At 43.5% G+C, this 12,116-nt stretch overlaps 1 protein-coding gene across 1 annotated transcript in view; it reads right to left on the bottom strand.

Moving 5' to 3' along the window:
* The window catches only part of BACE2 (beta-secretase 2), an 87,394-nt gene that overhangs the window by 38,688 nt on the left and 36,590 nt on the right, over positions 1-12,116 (bottom strand). Inside the window, exon 2 of the mRNA XM_089677897.1 lies at positions 5,978-6,066. Within this exon, the coding sequence (XP_089534023.1) occupies positions 5,978-6,066 (89 nt within the window). The remainder of the gene's footprint in view (positions 1-5,977; positions 6,067-12,116) is intronic.

Below are 12,116 nucleotides of genomic sequence, written 5' to 3'. Positions count from 1 at the left end.
GTGGAGGAGCGCAAGATCTATAACATCCACCAGCTCCATGATGTCATCATGGAGGAATGGAAGAGGACTTCAGTGGCAACCTGTGAAGCTCTGGTGAACTCCATGCCCAAGAGGGTTAAGGCAATGCTGGAAAATAATGGTGGCCACACAAAATATTGACACTTTGGGCCCAATTTGGACATTGTCACTTAGGGGTGGACTCACTTTTGTTGCCAGCGGTTTAGACATTAATGGCTGTGTGTTGAGTTATTTTGAAGGGACAGCAAATTTACATGTTATACAAGCTGTACACTGACTACGTCACATTGTAGCAAAGTGTAATTTCTTCAGTGTTGTCACATGAAAATATATAATAAAATATTTACAAAAATGTGAGAGGTGGACTCACTTCTGGGAGATACTGTATCTATCTCTCCAAAACTATACAAATGTATCCTGTCTGAAGTTCATGTTTAAAGTGCACAAAAACATTCTCTTAACCTCTTGCCGTTTGCCTGCTGTTTATAAACGGCAGGACGGTGGCAGTCCAGGGGCGGGTTGCCGTTCCAAAACGGCACCCGCCTTTTCTAGCTGTGCGTGCTCCCTGGGAGCGCGCACCACCGCGATCCGTTGCCTGCTGTGTCCTCCGGACACAGTGAAACACCGATTGTTGGACGGGACCTCTGCACGAGGTCCCGATCGTGTGATCACGGATTGGCGAATCAGTGATCACATGCAAAGTAGTAAGCAAGATGTCACTTGTGACATCATTGCTTACTACGTGTGAATGATCACAGAGGTCACATGGTACAAGGCTATTCACAACAGCCTTGTACCATGTGACAAGCTGTGACCAATCACAGCTCACTCAGTACTTCTCAATGACTGCAAGAATGCAGACAGAGAGAAAGAGAAATGATTGCTTTTACATCCTATATGGGTCTAAAAGCAACCAGTGTAAAAAAAAAAAAAAAAAATCTTCATCACCCCCCACAAGTAGTACAGTGTCACCATGGTGACACTGTACTGCTAGGGTGACAGTATGTAAAAAAATAAAATAAAAAAATAAAATTTTAAAAAAATTAAAATAAAAATGTAAAAAAAAAATGTTTAAAAATTATAATTTTTGGTTATAAACTAATTTGGATTTTTTTTTACTAAAAAAATAACGGAATAAATTTTGGCCAAGATTTATGATGAAATATTATTGATTTGCAAAATTTTATAAAAAAAAAAACACTTTTTAAAATTTTTGGACATTTTCATTTACATAGTAAAAAAAATAAAAATCCCAGCGGTGAATAAATACCACCAAAATAAAGCTTTATCTGTCTCAAAAAAATGGTAAAAAATTCATATGGGTACAGTATTGCATGACCGCGCAATTGTCATTCAAAGTGTGATAGCGCTGAAAGCTGAAAATTGCCCTGGACAGGAAGGGGGTAAAAGTGTCCGGACAAGAAGTGGTTAAAACTCCAGCATCATGCAAATTGTTTCTGACAATGAAGGTGATGGAATGTCATCTGAGCTGGAAGGAAATAATGGCCAGTAGTTAGCAGGAAGAGAAGTTATCACATCTTTTCTGAAATGTTTGCTCCCACCATTGGAAAGGAAATAGAAGTGTATCAGGATGAACATACTAAGCTACATTTTATTGTGTGTCTGCGGGAAATCAAAAACACGACTAGAGCAAGATGTCCGACAATCTTTTACAGTTTTTTTTTTTTTTCAGCAAGTTGAATAGTCCACCTCTAAAATCAAACCTGTGCTCCATTTTAAACTTTTGGAATAAAAGTCTTGCCCTAACCCTAATATTACCACAATACTGAAGAAGAAAAAAAAAAAAAAAGGCAGGTGGGTGGATATTTACTTACGGAGCACTGTACAAAAACGACACGATTTACCGCTTGCTCACATGCACAATGCCAGACAAAGTAGATCACAGGCAAAAGTCAATCAGATTGGCTCTGCGCCTTGTGATCCTTCCTAAAAAAAAAATGCCTTTGATAACCATCTGTGCAAGTATTGTGCAACATAAAAAAAACTGCAAATGCCACCATTTAATTTCCAGGCCCCTGCTTTCAAAAAACCTAGAATTGTTTTGTGGTATAAATTACTTTTCTAGCCATGTAGATTTTACATATGTGTGAAAAACGTCCTGGGTACAAAAGTGCTCAAAAAGAACCGCCAGCAACCTCAGGAGGAGCCCTGGTGAGGAAAGGCTGAACAACAGGAAAGCAGTCATCCAGCCACAGAAACCAAATTCCATCAATCTCTGGTAGAGGTGAAAAAAAGAACAAACAAATAATAAGTTACTGTGGTAAACACGAAGATGTGTCCACCAGTCACGGAATGGTCAGCACCCACCGCACACAGCACATCTATGATGAGCAGGCACATGCGAGCGCTGGGGAGGTGGTAAGAGTTTGGAGGTTATCAAGGTTAAAACCTAATCATACATTTAACCATAACAGCATGGCGCATGCTTGCAGGTGAACGAGCCCTGATACCAGCCATTGTCAACCAGGGTCTCGTAGAACACGAAGGCTTCTCTAGAGGGGTTCACTGAGCAGTAAGCAAGGTCTCAATCCAGATAAAAGTGAAGTTGGCAACCCGGCAAATATACAATGAAAATGTGTTGATTAGAAATGCAGAAAAAGGTTCCAATATACAAAAAAAACAGCAACGCGTTTCAGCATCAGAAAGCCTTAATTATAGCTCAGCTGGTGTGAACAAGTTCTTATACCAGTCATCGTCAACCAGGGTTTGATGGAACACTAGGGTTCCTCCACAGGTTGCTTGGGGTTCCTTGAGCAATAAGCAATGTCTTCCTCTCAGATAAGTAACCAGTGACACCACTGACCTTTATAGCCATCTGTAAGGAAGGGGGGTGGGGAGAATTCTACTCAATGACCTCAAATGAAAGGCGCATCCCAGTGACATCACATTAATTTAAGGTCAGCTGTAGATATGTAGAATTATTAGCAGGGGTTCCCTGAGACTGCAGAGGTGTTTTAAGGGTTCCTCATTAAAAAGGTTGAGAAATGCTGCCTTATACTTTGCGTGGAAATGGATTATTTGAGAGTGCAAATTTTAGCTTGAGCTGTTGAACCTCGTAAACTTGATTTTTTTTTGTAATGCAGGAAGGAATTTGGAAACATGTTAAAAAGAGGACCTGCTAGCAGGGGCGGACTGACAACTCATGGGGCCCCCGGGCAATAGGGGATCATGGGGCCCCTGTGTCATTGCCCAAACTCAAAAAAAGCCTATGAAAAAGGTACCAGGGGCATCTCATGGGGCCCCCTACTGACCCCGGGCAGTGCCAGAGTTTCCAAATGGTCAGTCCGCCCCTGCCTGCTAGCCAAATATCGATTTTTTTTAATTTGGATTTTTTTTTGCACTTTTTTTTTTAAATAATACATTTAGAAGTCCTGATTGTAATAAAAAATAAATACAAATTTACAAAAATGTTCCTTTTGGCCTTTCCTTTCTAACAAAAGGCTGTAGCTTATTAGGAGGTCAACCGTCCCCGGCACACAATGACAATACCCTTGGCACGTAAGCATTGTTCACAGACGTGGATCAGCAGCGGTGTCATTGCCTTCCTGGTAAACAGCGCAGATCCCATTACGTGTGTCACCACCATTGCACAAGGATGTGAGGTGTGTGGAGGATAAACAGACTGACAGCAAACAGTTCTCTTGGCTTCAGACAAAATCCTCCGATCTTATCGCATTGTCAGCTTCACATTCTGATTAGTAACCTGAAACTCCACACACTATCTCACTTTCCTTCCGCCTGCTCTGCAAACTGCCTGCAATACTGTACAGGTGGAGAACCAGCCTCAATGCAGTACTATAAAACATGGTCAAAACTTGTTAAACCCTAATGGAGAAGACTGGTGTACTGCCTTATGGTGACCATACACATTTCAATTTTTTTATCCAATCAATTTGTGATTTGATCAAAACAATCAAAATCTGCAAAAAAAAAAAAAAAATGGGAGTAGGAATAACTTCCCTTCCAATCCACTTAGACTTCATTCCGAACGGCTTTGGCAGAAAATTATTGATTATTTTGCATTGATCAGCAGCACTGAGATACTTGTTCATGAATATGATCGTATTTGGACTGATTAGATTATGAGATTACATGGTGGAAACAGAGAGGCAATTAAGGATTTACGTTTGCTGGTTACGATCACATCTCAACTATCAATTGAAATCCACTTTCCCATGTGTGGCATATCAATCAAATGGATCATTGACTATAGATTAATTATTCCCACTGAGGAAATTAATCAGAAAAGAAATCAATCATTTTTTTAAGTATGTATAGATCAAATTTTGACCATTCAGCCTCCGAAAGAAAATCACTTGATTTCCCAAACAATGATAAACAGCAAGTATGGAGGAACTGCAACTATATTCAGGAAACCACAGTTCCCGCAGCTGCTGGCACTGCCAAATAGTGACTACATCCGAGAGGACCCCACCCCAGAGGACCTCATCTGAAAGGACCCTGGAGGACCCCATCCCAGAGGACCCCATCCGAGAGGACCCTGGAGGACCCCATCCGAGATGACCCTGGAGGACCCCATCCGAGATGACCCTGGAGGACCCCATCCGAGATGACCCTGGAGGACCCCATCCGAGATGACCCTGGAGGACCCCATCCGAGATGACCCTGGAGGACCCCATCCGAGATGACCCTGGAGGACCCCATCCGAGATGACCCTGGAGGACCCCATCCGAGATGACCCTGGAGGACCCCATCCGAGAGGACCCAGGAAGACCCCATCCGAGAGGATCCAGAAGACCCCATCCGAGAGGACCCAGGAAGACCCCATCCGAGAGGACCCAGGAAGACCCCATCCGAGAGGACCCAGGAAGACCCTATCCGAGAGGACCCAGGAAGACCCCATCCAAGAGGACCCAGGAAGACCCCATCCAAGAGGACCCAGGAGGACCCCCATCTGACATCTTCCTCCCTAACTCGGCTTATCACTGAAAGGCTGGCACCCTGTTCTACAGCGATAAGGAAATGATCTCTAGATCACAGCCATTGAAGCAATATTTCCAGAAGGGGGGTGGCTTCAGCAATGGCAGTCTCTGAGCCTCCTGAGAACAGGATTCTTTTAAAGCTATACTCCAGGCAAACAGCTAAAAACACCGATAAAATACATGTACTGATCAGCCATAACTTGATGACGACTAACTGGTTAAGGGAATAACATTGATTATCTCATTACAAAGACATCTGAAAAAGTCAATGGGATATATTAGGCATCAAGAGAACATGTTGTTCTGAAGTTGGTGTGCTGAAAGCAGAAAAAAAAAATGGGCATTGCAGTTTGTTGTGTATGGAGCTGTGTAGCCGCAGAGCGGTCAGGGGGCCCCATGCTGACCTGTGTCCTCAGCCATAAGCGCCTACAATGGGCACATGAGAACTGGACCACAGAGCGATGGAGAAAAGAGGCCTGGTCTGATGAATCACGTTTTCCTTTCATGTAGATGGCCGGGTGCATATGCATTGCTTACCTGGGGAAGAAATTTTACCAGGATGAGGTATGGGAAGAAGACAAGCTGGTGGTGGCAGTGTGATGCTTTGGGCAATGTTCTGCTGGGAAACCTTGGGTCCTGCCATTCATGTGGATGGTACCGGACATGTACCACCTACCTAAACATTGTTGCTGACCAAATACATCCCTCCATGGAAACAGTTTTCCCTGATGGCAGTAGGATAATTGAGCCCTGCCACACTGCAAAAATGGTTCACGAATGGTTTGAGGAACACAACGAGTTTGAAAAGTTGACTTGGTCTCTAAACTCTCCAGATCTCAACTTCAAGCAAAAAATTACATAATGAAAATGGAAAGATTTTATTTTAAAAAATAATTAGCATTTTGATTTGGGGAGGGCAGGAAAGGGAAAATATAATCAGAAAGGTAACATCAACAATACAATATACATTGAAGGGAACATAACATGTCACTCACGCTGTTAAATGATAATAATTTGAAATATCAGGATTTGGAGCTCCGGCAACTGCAAAGTTACTGCTTCCCGTGTCCACCAAAATGTTTACCTGAAAAAGAAACAAGATATATCCAGTGAGTGCCAACACATGTAATGCCACATACGTAGAGCAGGGGGGGGCCAAACAAGGTCAGCTTTTACCCCAAATGTAAAAATGGATGGCAAACCTAAAAGGACTCTGGCCACAGACAATGGTGGCATTGATTTTAGCAATTGCTTATTAATTAAAATTGAATTAGTTTCTGCAAATGTTCACCCTGCTTCAGGGCTGTGAGTTCATAAGCTCCCTTTCACCATGATGTATAGTTATGATACTTTACCCTTTTTTGGATATAGTTCTCATGAAGGACACCAATGGTCATCTAACCACCAATCTACACCATAATCCCACAGATTTTACATGCATCTAGCTTTCATCCCAAAACTTTAGTTAACTCGACACCCTATAGTCAGTATGTTCAGAAGATCATGTATTTAACCTCTTCACGCCGGCCGAACGCAAATGTGCGGCCTCTCGGCGTCTGGGCCTAGACGCCAAGCAGCCGCACATTTGCGTTCTATTAAAAAAAGACGTGCTGAGAGCGCATGCCCTGTGCGCTCCCAGCACATGTCCGGTACTCACGGAAAGGTCCTGATCTCTTTCGATTGGGACCTTTCCCGATCATGTGACGGTGGTCACATGACCCTAAACCCCTCCTCACCTCCCAGCTTCTGAAACCCTTAAAGGGCCGGGAGGCACCGGCACAAAGGGGCACTTTTACCCCCTTTGTGCCCAGGCCAATTTTCAGCTTTCAGCGCGCTCACACTTTGAATGACAATTGCGCTGTCATGCAACACTGTACCCATAAGAATTTTTTAATATTTTTTTTCACATACATATTAGTTTTCTTTTGGTGGTATTTAATCACAGCTGGGTGTTTTATTTTTTGCACTATAAACAAAAAAAGCAAAAAATTTGAAAAAAAACCCCAAAAGTTTATTTGTTTCGATTATAAAATTTTGCAAACAGGTAATTTTTCTCCTTCACTGATGTGCATTGATAAGGCTGCACTGATACAAAGCACTGATGAGGTGGCACGGATGATGCTGCAATGATGGGCACTGATAGGCTGCACTGATGACATGGCATGGATGATGCTGCGCTGATGGGCACTGATAGGCGGCACTGATTAGATGGAATGGATGATGCTGCACTGATGGGCACTGATAGGCGGCACTGATGAGATGGAATGGATGATGCTGCAATGATGGGCACTGATAGGCAGCAGTGATAGGCTGCACTGTTGAGATGGCAATGATATGCTGCAATGATGGGCAACACCGACGGGACTGATGGGTGCAACTGCTGGGTCCTGATCATCAGTGCTGATCTGCTCTGTGGCAATTGCCGGTTATAAGCAGTACTTTCCTCAGACTGTGACAGCCTGAGGAAAGTACAGCCGATAACTGGCAACTGTATTTACTCGGTGATCCGCTGTGATTAGCCTTTTACCTCATTACGTGATCCGTAGGACACAGCAAGCACAGAGACCGCCGGCTGCGCTCGGGAGGGCGCATTCTGGGAGGACGTCATAGGACTCCCTCCCAGAACTGGACAACAGCGCTGTAGCCAACCTTCGGCTACAGCGCGGTTGGCAAGTGGTTAAAATGGAAGCGGATAAATTGAAGGAATGACTACTTGCCAGGGGATATTCCCTCAAATGTCTAAAAAAGCATTTAGACAAGCTAAAAACCAGACACAACTTATTACATTGGCAAAAATGCACTAAAGAAACCAATACAACTAGAATTATTGCAAGATACTCAAATCAGCAAGACAACATCTATAAAATTGTCCAAAAATATTGGCACTTATTGTCCATCGATCCCAATAGAAGTCTCCTTGTGTCAGATAAGCCAGCTTTCACTTTTTAAAGAGTCAGATCCATACGGGATGATTTAGTTCAGAGCGAATAAAAAGGTACCCATCGTGGTGATCCTTGTAAACTCATTGGAAACTTTAAATGTGAAGGTGGTAACTACTGGCAATACATGGATATTCGTAAATCTGCGACGCTTCCACATGGGCTCAAATTTGAGCCGCAAAATTTTGCGAATTGCAAAACCAAAGGGGTAGTTTATCTGCTCCTATGTGAAGGCAACTGTTTTTATGTAGGGAAAACCACGTTAGAATTTTGGAAGCGAGCTTATCGTCATATCACAAGTAGGAGAACTTGTGACAAAGATCTTCCACTCGGACGACATGTTAGAAATCTGTATGGAGGGATTTTTCCAAATATACACGCTGTCTTAACTTAGATTGAGTACATCCAAGTCCTCAAGGGGGTGATTTGAACAAAACGCTTTTGCAGCGTGAGTTTAGATGGATTTACAAGTTGGGAGCTACATCCCCTCCAGGTTTAAATGAATCTATATAGTATAGGCCTTATTTGGAGGGTTGCATCTCTAGTGGTTGGATAGAGTAAAACATATCCCTGGCTTATCTCCCATTTTTCTATATGGTTGAGTCCCCTTTTCTTATTGATTCTATCATAACATCCAATTTTGGCCTCCCCTTGTCATTTGGGGTTTGTTGCTTATTCTTTGTCTATTTGCCAAATGTAGTAGACTTATGTTGTAAAATATTAATGTTATTACTATTTCATCCACTTGGGGGAAATATGGGCCTCTCTTTCCCTTTCCATCACCGCCCCGACGCATGTAGGCCAATCCACCATCAGGGTGGAGGCGGCCATTCTTTTGGGTGTAGCAGTTCAGCTGTGCTGGCCAGACCAAGGCTTGGTTTGTACTTGTGTTCCGACCTCGTTCCAGTCCAGCTGTGGAGCTTCCCACCCCACATGCGCAGGTGGTGATGCAACGCGTGACATCATCCTGCCCCTTGGGGCAGGGCCACACCACGCACCAGGTTCATTCCAGGGGGTTGCTTGCAGCCGGCATTGGTTTGTTCTCGGGCTGGGGAAAAGGAAACGGTTTATGGCATCCGATTGGCAGCTTCTCGATCCTCATGGGCCTTTATAAGGTGGTGGTATTTCAGCCATTTTCTCTCTGCTGTGCATGGGCACACAGGGGCGGACTGACCATTTGAGCACTCGGCACTGCCCGAGGGCTCGGGGTCAGTAGGGGGCCCCATGAGATGCCCCGGTACCTTTTTATAGGCTTTTTTGGGTGTGGGCAAGGACACGGGGCCCCATGATCCCCTATTGCCTGGGGGCCCCATGAGTTGTCAGTCCGCCCCTGCCGCCACATCAACCACACACCGCCACTCAGGTATGTCATGCATTTTGTTTAGGGATATGTACTCAGCGGTCTTATTTATATTACACATAAGGTTGTGTATTTTATTCCTTTTGGTCCATTAAGGCTTCATTGTCCCCCCCCACTTTTTTTCTTGTTTTTTCAGACCGCAAGCTCTTTGACCATACATCATATGTAATCACCACAACTTCTTCACTGACATTTTCGCTTCATTTGGCTAGCTACCCATTGTTACCATAGCAGCTTTACATTTTCCTATGGATTTCTCACTCTTCGTGACATCTATATCCCACTGAAACTATCTTCTGAAAACGGGATAATTTTTTTCTGAATGTAAACTTGCATACATATATTTTTTCCCTTTTTGTTATTTTTTTATTTTTTTTTTTAAAGTAGTGAATTGTGATCTGTTCCTCCACCGCTGGTGTGTGAATCTTTGGTCTGGCCACTTATGGTGACCTCAGTGGTGTGGACGGAAGCCCAGATGATACCATCTCCCAGCATGTAGTTTATATACAACGTCTGGTCCACTTAAAGTACTTCTAATCATTCTATCTATATGGGTTAGTAGAAATCTCTTTTTGGATGGTATAACTTAATGTGAGAATATTTGACAATATACATTATTTTAAATGTTTGTATAGTAGAAAATAGTTTACAGTCATCAGGTACATCCCTGAAGAAGAGAATTTGTATCTCGAAACGCGTTGAATGCCTGACTGTTATCCTCTGTAACTACTATTGTCAACATACATGTTGTAATTCTTTTTAAGTCTTTTGGCTAAATAAATCTGTCCATCTTTTATATATAATCACACTTGGCTCTTTGTTCAGTACTGCTTCACAGTCCCATAATCGTTTTGGGGAAACAGAATTTTTGCATTTTCATAAGCTCCCTCACCAGCGCTGACATCTTGGCCTAGTCTTCCTCCAAGTTTGGGATCCTTGGCTATCTTGACTGGTGGGGTTGGCTGACCACTCCGTTGCACATGTGTATGAGTGGTCATTCATTACAGCAGCCAGCAGATGGCAAGATTGTACACTGAGCTGAGCATGGGCAGCTTAGTGCACATATTCAACAATCTTGCAAACAGAAATTTAAAAAGTAAAAAAGACGCCAGGTTGAGGACACTTATTTTATAAAAAGTGAAAGTTATTTTCAGTCCAATGATCTATGCAATTTGCAGTCACAGCAGTCCCTGATCGGAGCTCTGAAACCCTTCAGGTTCGGTCAAGCTGACAGTTGGGGGCAGCAAAAGCACAGGGGGCAGCAACTGCTCTAATTTAGCTGCAGCACCCAAGACAGGAATTACTCCTCCTGTTACTTTTGATGGGAATTACCGCTTGCCGATCACCACTCACTCAAGTTAATGTGGGCCACTCTACAACCGGCCCACAGTGGCTAGTCCGGGGTTCAAGGGGTTGCAGAAGGCAAATGAGGTCACCACCTATCGAAAACTCTCTGTACAATAATCCAAACCTGGATCACTCTTTGAAGAGCCAAGCAAGTGTGAATGAGCCCTTCATCATCTTTGTTTTCCAGCAGAAAGACGCATGCAGGAGAAGTTTGAATCTTCTTTTCCTTATAGGCTAGTCGACATCTATGTGCAGCAGCATAGTGCGTGTCTATCATACAGGATTCTATAATTCTGTGTCCTAAAGCTAAATTCCAGGTATGGTTTTTTTGTTTTTGCTTAGTTACATTGGTCTAACTTGGACCAATAGCAGTATGCATATTCCATTACTAGCTTATCCATGTGGAAGAGGAGGATCACTGTAGTAGCTGCTGCTGCTACTACAGTGATCATGGTTGTCTCCCAGGTCCCGTGCTGATTGGCTGCCCTGTTGCACAGTAATCACAGGGGGGTAGCATTCAGAGAGCACCATGAAATGGGCAGCATAGTGGCTAAATGGTTAGCACTTCCGCCTGGCAGTACTAGGGTCATTGGTTCAAACTCCAACCACCGCACCACCTGCCTGGAGTTTACACGTTCTCCTTGTGCCTGCGTGGGTTTCCTTTGGGTACTCCAGTTTCCTCCCACACTCCAAGGACATGCTGGTCAGTGAATGGATTCCTGTCCAAATTGGCCCTATTATGTATGAATGTAAGTTAGGGACCTTAGATTGTACACCCCTTGAGGGTTAGGGACTGATGTGAATGTACAATATATATGTAAAGCGCTGCATAAAATTGACAGCGCTATATAAGTACCTGAAATAAATAAATGTACTTTTTTCATGGAATATAAAGGCTTTCTTTGATTGGACGAGTTGAAGATTGCAACATCACTGCCAAGCTGCTCCACACAGGGCTGTCATAATGTATGGGCACCCCTGGGCACTGCCCAGGGACCCCAGATGCATAGGGGCTCATGATAATCTTGCATTACATCATGCTTGCAAGCTGTCCCGATTTGCTAGGACAGTCACGTTTTTTACTAAGCTGTCCCAGGAGAGCATGTCAGAACCTGTACTGTATTCTTGATCCCAGTATCGTGCCCTCCTGACTCCCCCTATACTGTGCCCTTCTGCCTCCCTCCCCCCATACCGTTACCTTTATGTTGATTAGTCTTCAATTTATGGCATGCTTCTTATGGTTTAAAATCAATTTTATAGAAAAGTATTAATAAATATATGTTTAATTCTATCAACTATTTATAGTTTAATTCTTGAACATAGGTGTAAATTGGGGCACGCTGGTAGGGGCCCCGGTGCATTACTTTGCCCAGGGACCCATGATGCTATTAAGATGGCCCTGCCAACACAATCAGTAAATACAAAGCATTCTTTAAACAAAACGGCGCCCATGCTGAGTGACCCCCTTGGTTACCACACAGCAGGGCA

This window comes from Staurois parvus, unplaced genomic scaffold, assembly GCF_062004578.1.
Source record: "Staurois parvus isolate SC_StPar_1 unplaced genomic scaffold, SC_StPar_1.0 ptg000195l, whole genome shotgun sequence".
NCBI lineage: Eukaryota > Metazoa > Chordata > Amphibia > Anura > Ranidae > Staurois > Staurois parvus.
This window is presented reverse-complemented; position numbering and strand designations above follow the sequence as displayed.